The 16,072-nt window shown below is 32.8% G+C and overlaps 1 protein-coding gene across 8 annotated transcripts in view; it reads right to left on the bottom strand.

Annotated features, from left to right (window-relative positions):
- TANK (TRAF family member associated NFKB activator) overlaps positions 1–16,072 on the bottom strand; it is a 79,829-nt gene that overhangs the window by 19,034 nt on the left and 44,723 nt on the right. For 6 of the 8 annotated variants that reach the window (XM_014552451.2, XM_032479565.1, XM_014552449.2 and 3 more), the window contains exons 3-4: positions 11,498–11,609; positions 10,254–10,372 (exon numbers count right to left, since the gene is read on the bottom strand). In XM_014552451.2, the coding sequence (XP_014407937.1) occupies positions 10,254–10,372; positions 11,498–11,609 (231 nt within the window). The remainder of the gene's footprint in view (positions 1–10,253; positions 10,373–11,497; positions 11,610–16,072) is intronic. The other 2 variants (XM_032479567.1, XM_032479563.1) reach the window with 1 other exon arrangement.

Here is a 16,072-nt window from a genome sequence, read left to right as displayed (position 1 = left end):
TAAAAAAGAAATGGATATTTACCAAAATGTAGGATGGAGTTTTAGACTCAGCTTTATAAAGTTTTCACTTTGTCCTCAGAACAAGATGAGTCACAAGAGCTGGGGACAAGAAGAGGGATTCTGAGGCTGCAGCTTGGGGAAAGGGGAGGAGAGAATGTTCAATCAGCAGCAGCAAGAAGGGAAAGCAACAGGACTACTACTACGTCCAGCAGGAGTACGTGCTAGATGACACTGTCAGGGAATTTGGACAAGCCTGTGACCCCTGTGGCATTATTTAGATGGAACACAGAGGGAAATACTGTTAAATAGTAAAGAGCAATTAGGGGTAGAAATAACAGTGGGTGAACCCAACCAATATGGAATACAAAAATCACACCACCATTGATAAACACAACCAGAGAGAGAAAACAAAAGATATCCATCTTGAAATTATTTGGTTTTCCAGAAGAACTTAACCAGGAAAGAAAAAGAAAAAACAAAAACCACAGGTTAATGACTTACAGAATGCCTGGGAACCACTTTACAATAGATTCATTAGGATTCTAGGATTGATCGATCGATCGATCTATCTTAGAGCAAAGTATCAAGTGTACGAAAAGATTTCTAATTGGCAAAGAAAAAAGTCTTTCAGGGAAAAAAATCAGCTTTTATAACATGGCAAGAGTGCCTTAAGCAAAGCAACAAATAAGTTGAGAGAATATAACCTATTAGTTGCAAATGAAAAACCAGGTGAGCCTTTCCCATCTCTCTTCCACCAAATTCTAGCAATATCTTCAAGGGGACTACAAGTTCAGTAGGAGTTGTTAAAATACAATATTGGGAAAAGTGCTAGCTAGAGACTTTGTGGTAAAATGAAGCTAAGTTATTTTCTTACTGTTGATTTCAGATCCTATAGTATATTCTTGTGCCTTTAAAAATTACCACAGAGAATACATAGTACGCAGCATTTCACAGGTCTAGGGTTCTGTAGAACACCTCAAGAAATACATCACTCACCACACTATCTTTTAACAGATTAGAGGCAGTTTAGTTTACTTTAGACTTAATACAGTATGTGTAGATAAGTAACCAGGATTAATTTACAGGTATTATGATTTACAGTATAAAGATGTAAAACAAGTAAGTACTCAATAAATGTGAAAGGAACTGATAAGCAAGCTCCATGACCTCTATGCACAAATAAGGGTACCTGAGATGCTAAAGAACTCTTAAGAACCTGACATTTTTTCAGTAGGATGAAAAGTAAATAACTTACTGAGGAAAAAAGTTAACGTGATTTTTCTAACAGGAAATTATAATCTGGTAAAACCAGTGGTTCTCAAAATACGATCTAGGTTCACTGTGGGTCCTGAGATCCCTTCAAGGGATGCACTGTTGGGACAGGAAATCTGCATGGGCCCTGAGTGTTCCTGCACATCTCTGCTATGTGTGCCAAGAATATAAGGCTCTGATTGTCCCTTTACCTGGGACATTTCTCAGGGTTGTGTTTGCAAAGCACAAACTTGAAGGATGTCTCCCTCTTGGCCAACAAGCAGGCTGCTTACTGCTTGCTATAAAATGGTAGGTTTCCCAAGCTCAACTGTTTCTGTCCTTTATTTATTTATTTATTTATTTATTTATTTATTTATTTATTTATTTATTTATTTATTTATTTATTTAATTTACTTACTTACTTACTTACTTACTTACTTACTTATTTAAATGGGGGGAGGTAACTTTAGGTTTATCTATTTGTTCATTTATTTATTTTATTGAAAAATTTTTTTTAAACAGAGGTACTGGGAATTGAACCCAGGATCTTGTGCATGCTAGGCATGCACTTTACTACTAATCTATACCCTCGTCCCAGTTTCTCTCCTTTAATGCAATCCATTGCATATGTAGGCAACCATCTGGGTCTTCCTTGTGTCCTCTACCATGGGACCAATGTAAATATAATGCTCTTATTGCTCACTGTTCTATGAATAACAAAGACCTCTTTTCTCTGATTCAAGAGTCTTGTGTCTTCTTCCAGCATCCATGAAGTAGTAACTGTTTAACTTATTAGCTTGTAGGTAGGGTAAAATCAAATCCCAGACACTGAAATACATGGGGTCAACAACTGTCACAACAGTATTAGGTATCATTTGCCTTTAAAAAAAATTTTTTTTTTTTACTGTGTTGACATTTATACTAATGATGCAGAAGCAATGATGAGTAAAACTGCTGATGCCTGAGTATGACCAACACCATGGTAGCAAACTGTAGTTATTTACTCTTCAATGCCATACATCCAGTAAAAAAAAGAAGCGTTTCACCTCAGAATGTCCTTGATGACACAGTAAAAATTATTAATTTTATTGAATTTTGATCCCAAGTTAACATTTTTTAATATTACATGTGACAAAATGGGAAATATACACAAAGGACTTATGTTTCATACTGAAGTACAGAGCCGTCTTGGGGAAAAGCACTTGTGCTAGTGTTTGTTTGAGCTGCAAGCTGAGCCAGTCACTTTTTTAATGGAATGCCATTTTTCATTTGAAAGAATGACTATCATGCAAGCTATGGTTATTCAGACACTTTCTCAAAAGCAAATGAAGCTAGTTTCTTACTTTAAGGAAAACAACTGGCAAGATTTGTTGTCTATGAAAAAATTTAAGTATTCAAGTGAAAATTTTGAAAAACTCACACCTGTTACAGTAACCTTGACAGCTGCCCAGTAAAAAGACTCTTCTGATAATTGATGATGTTAAATGCGATTTAAAATATTACAGCATGAAATAAGTCAATATTTGGAAGGTCTGCAGAGCTCAGTGAACCAATATTTTCCTAATGACCAATTTATGATGCTACAAAATCATAATGAAGTAAATGATACATACAAAGTATAAGACAGACCAATGGCTTTTAATGTAGCGGAAAAGTCTGTTGGTTTCAGCTTTTATACTGCAGCTAACATTTAAGAAACTACCACTATCAAGTTTGGGTATAGTATCAAAGAAGAATATCCACAATTTCTAAAAAGATTATTAAAATACTCTTCCCTTTCCCAACAACATATCTATGTAAGGCTGGATGTTCTCCATGTAATTCAACCAAAAAACCCCCCAAAGCCCCCAAACCCCAAAACCACCCACCACAACATATCACAACAGATCAAATGCAGAAGGATTTCTAACTCTGAAAAACAAACACCTTCAAAATAGACTTTGAGAACTTTTGGGATAACAGATTACATTAATAAGAGAAACTAGATTGTTTTAGGGGAACAGCCCTAACCTGCTGAGGTTGAAAAAACAGCCTTTCATGCCTTAGTCAAAAGAAATTAAGGCTGAATAGAATATACCAACTCTGTTTGTAGGCTCTGGAGAAGAGTAGAAAAAAGAAAAATGGGAAATATGAGAAAGGGTACAATAAGGGGAAATAAGGGGAGAAAAGCCACATTAGAGATATTCAAATTTGTTTAGAAGCCAAGGAAAAGAATTTAAACAGTGATATGCTGCTTCTCATTTTCTTCTCCTCTCAAAAATTATTTCCAGTATTAATAACAAAGCAAAAACCCTAAAATTATATATTAAGAGACCCAGAACAGGAAAGGGTTATGATGGATTACTAATTCAGCTTTGCAAACAATTTCTACAACAGAAGTTTCAATGTAAATATTAAAATGCTTTGGAAATCAACATTTTTTTCCCTTAGAGTTCATGATATATTTATTATAACACTTTGGGAAAAACTCTGAACTTTAATAAATGAACTTGCTGAAAGTAACTTTTTTCCTTCTAATTATTACTCTACCAGAGAGTCTATAAGCAAGACTAATCTCAAAAGAAAAGTAATATAGAAGTGTTATATATAAAAAGAAGGCATATTTGATCCAATCTCCAGAAATAAAACCAGGAGGAATGGGACATTTGCTCTGACCAAGAAGCCACGTTGCTATACACGTGCACATCTTCTCCAATGCTCTGGAATCCCCAGGCTAGACTGGCATATGCCACTGCATTGTGGGCATTTCTATTTAATAAAAGATTACAAAAAGGAGGAATCAAGCATTAAAGGAATATAGGGATAATTTTTTTTTAAACTTGAGTAATGAACATAAGTAGTCATATTTTTTTCAAGTTCTTCTCTGAAGAAAGGTACTATGATAAAGATAATACAAACCACATTTGCTTCGCCACGGAAACCACTTGATAGTTACATATCTTGACTAATGGTCTAGTTTTTAACTTTTTTTCAAATAATAAAAACATTTTTATCATATACCTGTATATGATACTCTAAAGCCTTTACAATGTATATAAAATCAGGTACCTGACAATATATAGCTATTTAACCAAAGAGATTTGCGATACAGAAAGTATCCAGAGCGCTGAGAGAAGCTATGGGGGCCTGAAACTCAGATGGAGATCCCTGAGTGGGAGGTGCACCTCAAGTCCAGAGTATATGAGATATGAACAGTTCAAGGATGGGGATGCCATCCAAGACCTAAACTTGTGAGACTAGGATTTTATAAGCTACAGAAGCCCAGAAAGCAGATCAGGTTAAACTTCATACACTTCCTGTAGAAAATGTCATACATAGTAACTCGAGAAACACATCATGGGTAAATGTCTCTCACTAAAACTGTCCATAGATTAAAGTTAACAAAAAGGTTAAGAAACACTCTCTCCTCTCAAGTCATAATTATGTCAATAATTTAAAAAAGGTTATAGTAAATGAAATTGTTCTTCCAAAACCCTCCGTTTTAGCTTTCAGTTTATTTAATGTTCTCCAAAGTGGCCTGGAATAATACTGATTCTTGCCTAGAAATTATTCTTCTTCCATTAAAATACTGCAGAAAATTTAAGTCTACATATCTATGCACATACTAACTACCAAGATATAAGCAAGTTAAGAATTTGTTTTCTTTTCCCTACTTAAACTAAATGTTGAGCACCTGCTCAAGCCTACTTTCAGCTCAGTGGGAGTTTTTATTTTTAAATTAAGGTCCTATATGTTTTCTCTGTACCATAAATTGATAATTAGGATTTCATTTTGTCATGTAATTAGGACTTTACATTGTCATAATGCTTGCTAATTGCTTTTGGGTCTCCAAATCTTTGTTTCCCCAACCAGACTGTAGCTCCTTAAAGGGGACAGATCTTGTCTTACTCTTTTTTTGTATTCCTATCCAGGACTAGCAAGACTGGGCAAATAAACGGAGTTCAAGAAATACTTTTTGTCTAAGTGACTGACAAGTGAATTTTCAGACATCAGCTTTCTTCAAACATGTCAGAGCTTCTATGTTTACTTGCAGTTGCCAGGTACAGCAATCTTATTTCCTTAATGTTAGCACTGATGGCAGCTCCCCAGCTTCATCACTGTTTTACTATTCTAAACCTACAAAATCTTTCCTGCTCAAAGCTACCATGTATCTGCTGATCTAATCACAATGATAGTAGCTACATTAGAATTCTGCCAACTGTCTGGCATCTTTCAGTAACAACTGCATTCTTTGTGTTTTTAAATTTTTGACTAAAGCTTGTAACTCAGACGAAAAAAGATATATAAAAAGAATAAATCATGTATATAGAAAAACAAATAAAGCATAAAAAAGCTCTTTGTGGGGAGGGTATAGCTCAAAGTGCTAGAGCACATGCTGAGCATGCATGAAGTCCTGGGTTCAATCACCAGTACCTCCTCTAAAAAAATTAAATAAAAGCTCTTTGTACACATGAACACATGATCTCTAAATAGTTAAAACTTCAAATAAACTCATACTATAATCTACTTCATATCTTGGATCCTAGAATCTGAAATAACTTTACAACATTCAATAATGTCTATTTTGGTTATTAAACCAAGACTCTAAGTCGGAGGGCAGTTCAGAGTTACTGAATGAATGAGTAAAGAAAAATTACCAATATCCCCAAATTCTTTTATGTATTCTATATTACTGCACTCTACATTTTTTCTTGCATCAAAACATTCTAGACTTTTGTATAACTTCTACAAAAACAAAAAATAGGATAGAAAGATGAGGGCAAAATTTTTTGTCAAACCCTAGACATCAAGGATAGCATTCAGTTTGGCAACTGAAGTGCTTCCCAGAAACAGTATTATTAAAATATCTCATTTCTAAGATCATAAAAATGACCCAGTATATTACAATCGTAGTTTAAAAAAAAGTGAATTAAACAATGCCAATATGTATTTACATTAAACTATAATTTGTTAAATAATAACTGTCATGACATATGTTACTATGTCTGACAATGGTGTCCTGCAAACGAGATAGTAGTCTTTGTCAAGAATAAGTGTGTATATTTTTGTGTTATTTGATTTCTTACATATAAATATTTTTAATTTTAAAAATCAGTTATAAAAGAGAGTAAGTAATAACATGCAACAGTTTCTTGATTCTCTAAAGCACTGCTCAGCTAATCCCTGGAACGTCTATATTCATAACAGAATTTCTGAAATTATTCTCAAGATAAATTATGATATTTCTTTCCTCTGAGATTAATAATGATAGGATTCAGGAAGCTGAATTGATTATTAAGTTCTGCCAGGTTCCTTTACCTTTCATTAATATTTATCATATGGCAAATGAAGTACCACTCCCCACCACACCCTTGATCTCTGATACCCTCTTCTACACACCACAATCTGCAATCCCTGGGATGCTTTTAAAATACATCTACAAAATCTTTGATTCTTTCTTTCAAGATGAAGAGCTTATTTCCTTGTCTCTGGAGCACTTAGTGACTTATTTCTAATGAACAGAATGAAGTGGAAGTGAAGGTATGTGATTTTAGAGACTAGACTGTAGAAAGTACAGTGGCTTCCTCCATGCTCTCTTAGATTTCTTAGAAGATAGCTGGCACTCTGTGAGGAGAGGATCATATGGTGAGGTCTCCTGCCAACAGTCATGTGAGTGAGCCATCCTGAAAGTGGATCCTTCCACTATGGGCAAGGGCTTCAGTCATCTGACTTCAATCACATGAGATCCTGAATCAGAACCACGCAGCTAAGTCACTCCTGAATTTCTGACCCACAGAAAGTGAGACAATAAATAGCTGTTGCTAAGTATTGGGGTAAATTTGGGGTACTTTGTTATATGACTGATAATACAATGAATCCTAGCTCATCAAGAAATACTGAGCAAACTACTGTTGTGTACAAGAAGTGAAACTCAGGTTTTCCATTAAACTGAATACTTCTGTAATGCTTCTGAACTATAAGGAGAATACTAAGGGTCATCCAATGATACAGGTTCTGCTATCTTGACTTCTATATGTCCTTTTAGAAATCAACCGCTCTTGCATGCTCTTTGTGTAGGATTACCAAGAACAAAAACTCAACTATAAATTTCACGTTTCTCAAATATAATTTTCTAAAAGGGCCTCTTTCCCCTCAATATACTCCTTCCTTTTCCCTCTACTCTGTGTCTCATTTTCCAAGGCAGCCTGAGTGGTCATTTGCCAAAATGTCTAAGGGTCTTTCCCTTCTCAAATATCCTAACCAAGATAAGCAAGATAAACAGTCTAAAGAAAACAAATCTTCAAACTACCCACCAACAGGAGGAGGAAAGCACTGTAGGTGGGTAGTAGTAGCTTCCTTCTGTTACTAGTTCAAAGGATTTCTATTAACTTGCTGATCCATTACAGAGGGTAGGCCAACTGACTGGGAATGTGATTTCTAAAATCAGTTAGTTTTTGAGAAGACTAATAATATAAAAGCATGTTAAAAACAAAAAAACTGTACCATTCCCTTAGCATTTCTGCATACTGCCTTCTAGTTCTTGTCTTGTGTGTACGTGCATACTTTTGCAAAATTGCAACCAACCAATATGGAACTTTTTCATTTTGGAAAAACCCTAATATATCCACATCATTCAAAGTTCTTCAGGAAAGGATTTCACTTGTATTAGCTAAAAGTGAATTTAATTATAACTTAATAAGCATAGATCAACATATATGCCAATGGAAAACATTTTAATTTCAATTGGCCAGTATTTTTCTAAATTCAGCTTAATTGTTTACAATGAATATACAGCCAGCTCTTAAATATTCAACAAATCCAATTTATCCATTCTTTTAAAATGTATTTTCTTTTCTCTTTAATCCTTTACATATTTAGGCCTCATTAGCACTTTGGCTCTATATGTATAAAGAAAGATGAGAAAGTTGAAATATAAGACCATTAACTTTTATCATAGTATAAGAAGACTGAGTTGATGAGCTATTCAAAGTATTAAATAAGTGGCAAATAAATCTTTTTCCTATTAGTAAAGATAATTAAGAGAACTCAATGAATTTAGATTTATTTCTTAGTTGGAGATTTAGATTTTTTCCCTCTTATTGTCTGTCCACAAATATAAGTTACAATTGATGCAACATTATTAATTTTTTGGAAATAAGCTATCTTTGACATGATTTCTGTTTCTTACACTTAATTTCAGCCCAGGTGTCCAGATACATATTTTATAGATAAAAATATCTTACAAATTAAAACCAATGTCATTTAAAAAAGAATTCTGTTCCCATAAACAACTGGCAACACAGTGCCTCGTGGCCACCTCTCACTCCCTCATCTTCGGAGATGGCCTGCACTCTTGTCTATGGAGTATGTAACTACTTTTACTTTAATTTGAGCACCCAACCCCCACACCTCATGGCCTTTCTTTTGCCTTTTGAAACAGCCTACATTCTATGCAGTATGTATTTCTAAATAAATCCACCTTTACTCAAAAGAAGAAAAAAAAAGAATTCTATTGAAGATTCCCTTTGAACACTAATTGACAAACTGAAAACTTTTATAAATAATGACAAATTATCCAAGTTTAAAATAAATTATACTATTAATATACGTTAGAGCTTTTCACATCATCCCTTTTGTTCTAATCTAGATTGCTATTTTCAGAAATACCTTGTATGTATTTTGAACTGGAGATATTTTATTATCTTCAAAGAAATGTTAAAATTGTAATAAATATAAGAATTTTGACTAAAAATTAATGGTAAACAATGACATATAGAAGTCCTAGAAATAGGAAAATGGACTGTAAACATTATTTACTTAAGCACTAAATTTATAAGCAGCATTCCTGAATTTTGTCTTTTGCAAAATAAACCTAAACATATTCCAGTGTCATGGTTTCTTGTCTTTATTAGCATTTTTAGATAAATGGAAATTGGAGTGGGGGAGAAGAGAGCTAAATGATTCAAATAAAAAAACCAATAATGATTCTTGGTGAGGAGGGTATAGGTCAGTGGTAGAGTGCATGCCTAGCATGCACAAGGTCCTGGGTTCAATCCCTGGTACTTCCATTAAAATAAATTAAAAAATAAATAAACCTAACTACCCCCCCAAAACAAACAAACAAGAAAGTTAAAAACCCAATAATGATTCTGAATAAAGAAATATGAACTGGGAGATGTGTACACCCTCCCTGTCTATGTTTTCATAGTTTTACTACATATTTGTGTTTTTATAAATGATGTCAGAATGTTTTATATGATTGAAAAACCTACATTAATTATTCCCAATTTATCATTTTGTAATTTCCATTTTTTATTCAACCTTGTTTTTGAAATCTAGGCATATTAACATATAAGTATTTAGTTTAATTCTTCTAAAATGTTTAATTGTAAAGATGGGCCATTCTGCTCTTGATGGATGTTTAGGTTGTTTCTAACCCATGTAGCATGAACATCCTTGTACATGTCTGCAGATATGCAATATTCCTCTCTACATTGCTTTAGTGAAGATTTTTGCTTAAGCTTTTTACATGGATTTTGTGTTTTAATTAAGCAAAGGCAATTGGAAAGCTGGAGTGCTATTTTCTAGCCCAGAATCATCTGTGTCTTACTTTCTTAGTTTAATCTTTGTTTGTTAAATCTTTTATTTCTTTGTTAAATGCCTATGATAATAGAAAAGAGAAAAGTAGGAAATATGAAATTTAAGCCTCTATTTTACTTGGAAGTAGTGCTTCTATTTAGGAACATGTAAGTCATTTGTTTGTATATACAGAACTTCTGTTTAGAATTCCAGTCGTGGATCCACTCCAGGAAAATAAAATGAAGAAGATGTGTTATGTATCACCATTTGAACTTTGGTTTTTGCAGAAGCAATGTTAAGGTTGAAAAGAATTTTGTCTACTTTCTTCCTGGTTCCTGCTCACTCCCAATTGTGACAGAATACTGAGAAAGTAATTCAGGAAGTCTATGGGACCTGATTTCTCACTTATTTCCCTCAGGGAATAAACTGGCAGCACAGCCTACCTTTGATTCATTTTCTCTTGGTATTCCTGATTTTCCTTTCTCATGTGGCTCATCAAGAGTCAAATTATTCTTCTTTGCTTCACTGTCTTCACGCAGGGGGACACAGCCATAACTATTATCTGTAAGATAAAAGCCTCTTGGATATAAGTGGGAAATCTTTGTTTTTGGTACCACCTGGAAAAGTAAAAAGAATACAAATCCAAAGCCCTAATTTTAAAGAGTAGAGATTTTAACCTATGAGTTTAAAAAATTCTTTAAGTAAGTTATTTTGACAATTTAGATTTGCCCCTTTAGATTTTAGCATATTTGCTTCAAAATTTTTTTCATTCCCACTAAATTCAAAAAACCCTTACTCTTCCAATATCAGTAGTATATAAAATATGTAGAATTTAGAAAACTAGAAGTATGCTCTCTTTAGCTTACCATCAGTAACAGGAATTAAACTTTTATATGTCATATTTTCAGGTATGCATTTATTTAAGATAATTATTTGCATAACTACTTCATGCTTATTATAAAAATATTAGAAAAATACAGTCATGCCAAAAAGAATAAAAAATAAAAGCTACCCACAATTTTTATCTGTGAATTATTCTTGCTAACATTTTGATTTATATTTTATCAGAATTTTTCTCTTTCAGTACATATAAATTCACACAAGAATCTTTGTTTTTGCACAGATAAAATAAAATTACACTTATTATTTATCTTGCTTTGCTCATTTTGCTATATATCATGAATATGTCTCATGTTAGTAAGCGAATACCTATTACCACTTTTCTTGGCTATATAGCTGTTCACTACATGAATGACTGTAATATTTAACTACTGAACATTTCTCTATTTCTAGTCTTCCATTATTAGAAAATTATACTGTGATGAGCATTCTTGCATATATATCTTTGAGTACTTAAAGAAATACTTTCTTATGATACATTCTAAGAACTTGAATTTTTGGTTTAAAAGGCACAGACATTTTAAAAGCTTTTGCTATTTATTGCCAAATTGACTTCTAGGAAGTTCTGTCAACTTAGAGTTCCACCATATAGTATCTGTCCATATCCATTTTCCCATTTCCTGCAAGTGTTCATTTCTTAAATAAATATAGTAAGTAACTGCACTACAGTTATTAAAATATCAGAACTATTGAGAAACAATGGAGAAATAAAATACAAAAATTTCACCACCACCTTTCTTTTCTCCAAGAAGTTTCAGAAATACATAAAAAATTAACATAAGCATACCTCGACTGGAATTCACAAGGAGTAACTGTGATTTTAGCTTGTCAATAATAGTTTGTTGAAGTGACAGCTGTTCCTGTTGCTCACGTATTCTCTGCTCATAGTTCTCAGTCTGCTGACATAAAAACCAGTTAACCTGATATTTACTGACAGACATGTATATACATTTACTGTCCATTAATAATTGCATAGATACGAATTACCCATATTGCCATTTCCCAAGTACTGAGCATTTATTTATGAGCTAAAAATAGGCTCCAGCAATGTATTTATAATCATTACAAACTAAGTCATTTAAAACACTGTAAAATTTAAAAAGTCATCTTAATTAAAGAAATTTCCATTAAGAGTTTCAATGTATGATTTCTTGGATAAAAACAGTAATTTAGAATTTAATCCTTAATGATAAAAAAAAGCATGAATGATAAAATAGATGCTATATTAAAGTTATTCTATAAATATCAACTAACTTTAAAAAGTTAGGGTTTCATGTCTTTTAAATACATACACTTTTGATTTTATTTTTAGAGTATAAAAACACACAAAGGAAGTAGCTCTAACTAAAACACTATGAAAATCAAAGGGACAAGTATAAATTTAAAAATTATATTGATCAGAAACTTCTTTCCTAGATTAAGTTTTAAGGTGTCTTGAGCACATATGGTTAATCTTTAGTGGTTATCTTTAATACCACAATTTCCCTTAACATTTTTAATTCATTCATCTTGCTACTTAATGCAATGATCGTGAGAATTAAGCAGTGAAAGACAGTATGAGTTTGCTTTAGAGAATACAAATGTTGCAGACCTGAAATTTGAAAATGTTTCATTACAATTACCAAATTAATACAGAACCTTAAAAATATATTACTCTATTAAAAACTTCTTTACTAATTTCTATCATTGGAAGAAGAAATAAATAAATGACTAAATTGTAAATTCCTTGAAATATGAAATGAGGTCCTAATAATCTCAAATGTTCTTTAGTAGACACTAAATAGTTGATCTGGAATTAATTCTTAAAGTTCAAAATTAGTGAAGCAATATTATTTTCAAAGACCAATAAGCCTAAAATTCTTTATAAATTACACAGCTATTCCTATATTACCAAAATAAATTAGCTTAAGAAATGAAAGCAAAATACCACATTTTCCCAAATAAAAGGTGAAATTTTGTAAGTAATACACTTCAAACATGAGTAACTGACAAAGCTGATCAGTAACCCAAGCTGTGTGTTGTCTTTGCATGTTGCTTAGAGGTAATCTTATATAACTCGATACTCCCATTAAACTCTGCAAAGTAACTTATACACAGGAGGTATTCAGTACATGCTTACTGGAAAAAAAAAAAAAAAGAAAAGAAAAGGAATCCAATTAAAGAAAATCCAAGTAAATTTTATTATTATGAATATAACAATGAATCTTGTGAATCTGTCTGAACCATATGTCCTATGACTAGGAGTCTCAAAACAGAACCTTAAATACCAAATTCCAGTCTAGGGCTAGGCTTCCCAGAATAAGACTTCTTATTCCTACATAAATTTATATCCAAGCCCCGAGAAAGAGTGGGTAGATTGACTATGAGGAGGATTTAAACCCCAAGTGCAAATTCTGTAATAACTTAATTTACCTGGCTACACAGAGCCACCAGGACTGAGGAATCAGCAAAAATGTTGATGTTATAGTCTTCTATCTACTTCTGTGTATTTAGAATTTTCTCTAAAGAAGGCAAAGCTTTTCATAAACATCAAACAATAGTTACCTATTCTTTCACTACTTTTTGATAGGTATATATTCTACTATATACCTTTTTTGTAAGTAACCAGTACAAAAAAGGAGTAAGTTACAAACAGGCTCAAAATAAATATGTTAAGTTGTTCAAGCCTCAGCCCATTGCCCATCTACTACATATTTTCCGTCCCCTTAATGGGAAACCAAACGACATGTATTTTCTTTTGGAACCAACTCAGAAAACCTCTGCCAGGTAATTTTCATCTTCTAGTTTCTGGCTTAAAAAACATACTTAAGCACATCTGCATATAACATATAATAAGTGAGTAATACTGAAAATATATTCATTAGCTGGAAAAAATCAATAGATCAACAATTTCAAGTTGAAGTTTTAAACTATTTCTTAAACCACTTAATAAAGTACTTTATAAACTCAAGCAAATTCTGTAATAATTTGAAAACGAATACTCTGGAAGATATCAGGGGAAACAGAGTAACAATGATCCATGTTCTTTTACTGCTCTTTCCCTATACTTACATTATACCAATTACAGTATTCTAGTCTAGTTGTTTATATGTGTGATTTCCCTTTAGAATATGACCTCCTTAAACTCAAAGGCAGAGACTATTTTCTCCTGATATCTCCAGAGTATAGGACACTACCTGGCACATAATGAGATGCTCAATAAATACTAGTCAAATAAATAAATGAATTAAGTTGTTAAGGAAATATCAGACAAATAGGTATGCCTTCAGAAGTGACCTGAAGAATGGAGAAAAGGTTTTGTTCATATTTCTATAAGGAAAACAAAACAGAGAGAGTAGGTCAGTAGGTAAATAAGACAAAAGGAAATTAAGTTTCAGAAAACAGATGCAAAAAAAAAAAAAAAAAAGGCAATGTGTGAAGATTTTTTCCTCCTTTTTTGGGGGAGCTTATACCATCGGAAAAAAAGGGAAGCTTATACCATCAGAAACAAAGGTACTAAACCAAGAAGAGAAAATACATATTCAGAAAATAGTTTAAAGATTTTGGCCACCAGGTTATGAGAGGGAAAGTCCAGAAGAGGATAGTCTATCAAATTGGGAAATAACCAGCAGAATTCAGTTCATTTGCTATGTTTGGAAACTAACAGAAATAAGAAGCTTTTTTCCTTTTTATTAAATGCTTTTGTTCATTGAGCAAGATGTTAATAAACTTAAAATTTGAAAAGTCCTTTTAAAAGGTCAGATAATTGTTGCACTATTACAGTAGTTTTTTAAAAATAATACAATTACAAAGTACATTCCAGCACTATCAAAGAACCCACAAAACAGAAAAATCACCAACAACCACATTGAAAATGTACAACAGCAATGTCTTGTCAACACTTCTGTACAGAGCACAGACATGACAGCTAAAACAGACAGAAGAGAAGATGCTTTTGACAGCCAGTGTGTGTGAATGATTCTTTGAGTCAGATGGCAGCAACAAGTTACCAACTAGGAGATCTGCATGACAACTAACCATCCATCTGTATCAAACACCATCTGGCCAAGATGACTCTGGCTTCTGTGTATTTGACACTCTTTCCAATTCTAAAGACTATCAGAACAAGTGGTCTACCAGCATCTAAAGAGGTAAACAGGTACTTAGGTACTTGTGCCATAATATTCTTTGTATTCTTTCTCAGTGTTCAAAAGCAAAACTTAAAACAATGGTGATCAAATATAGTACACATCTTGAATTTACTAAAAATGGTTGTCCATACACACTCTTGACTATCATAAATAAAGCAAAAAGCTTAAGAAACGTCCCTTTATCTAGGCAAAATTTCAATTCATCTTCAAAACTAAGGCAGCACATTCTCCGTAATTTTGGACATACAGCTGCTCAAGTTTTCATGGGTTTCATAAATATTAAAATAAGAGTTCTATAAATTGAATTTTTTCCCTATTGCTGACATTAAAAATTCTCATTTTTCATATTTTCCAAAGCACTTATTTCCTAGACAGGGGAAAAAAAAGTTCCAGTGTCCTTAAGTCATCCATAATACTCTGAATAGGTCAAACACTCTCTCTTCTCTTCCTCAAGAATGAATCCCAATATTCTGAAAAAATACCATTCTTTTCCTCCAATTCTATTAAAAAGAACAGAAATGGAGTAAATGTTGCATGGATTAAAAGAAATAACCTTGGTTTAAAAACCTTTCCAACTGTTTCAAGATTAACAAAGAGAACAAAAGCTTTATTGAAGGATTGCTTGGCTACCACAAAAGCTCTCAACAAGGGAGCTCCACAGTTTATGAAGGATGATAATTAAATATTATCCTAATACATAACACTTTAGACACAAACTAACTGTTTAATGTAAAACTTTGATAAAATAAAAACATCAACTTCAATTTCAGGTTATAAAAAATGAGACTGTATAGGATTAACAATTCAGAGATCCTGGTTTACACAGTTCATTCCTCAGCCATCCTCTGTTGAGTCTCCTATAACTAGGTTATAAACCCTGCTCTCCCCTACCCTCCTGATACCAAGACTAAACTAGGAGATCAGCAATTTGGCAGATCAGATTATCCATCTGATTATCTACTATTAGGTGACAGTGCTGTCAGCAATTTCTCTGCATGCCAAATAGTAAACTATGACAAACTATTTTAAGTTTTTATTTTACGATCTTGTGTTTTGGTCTTGATTAATTTACTCAGCTTCTTTGAGCCTTGGTTTCTTTCTCTTTGAAATGAAAATAATTATTTACTTGAAAGATTGAAGGAGATGGCATGTATAAAATATATGGCACATAATAAGCTATCTGCAAATTCTAGTTCCTTTCCTTTAAGAATGAACAAAGTTTCTGCATAATA

Source organism: Camelus ferus, chromosome 5 (genome assembly GCF_009834535.1).
Source record: "Camelus ferus isolate YT-003-E chromosome 5, BCGSAC_Cfer_1.0, whole genome shotgun sequence".
NCBI lineage: Eukaryota > Metazoa > Chordata > Mammalia > Artiodactyla > Camelidae > Camelus > Camelus ferus.
Note: the sequence above shows the minus strand (reverse complement) of the source record. Positions and strands in the feature narration are given on the sequence as shown.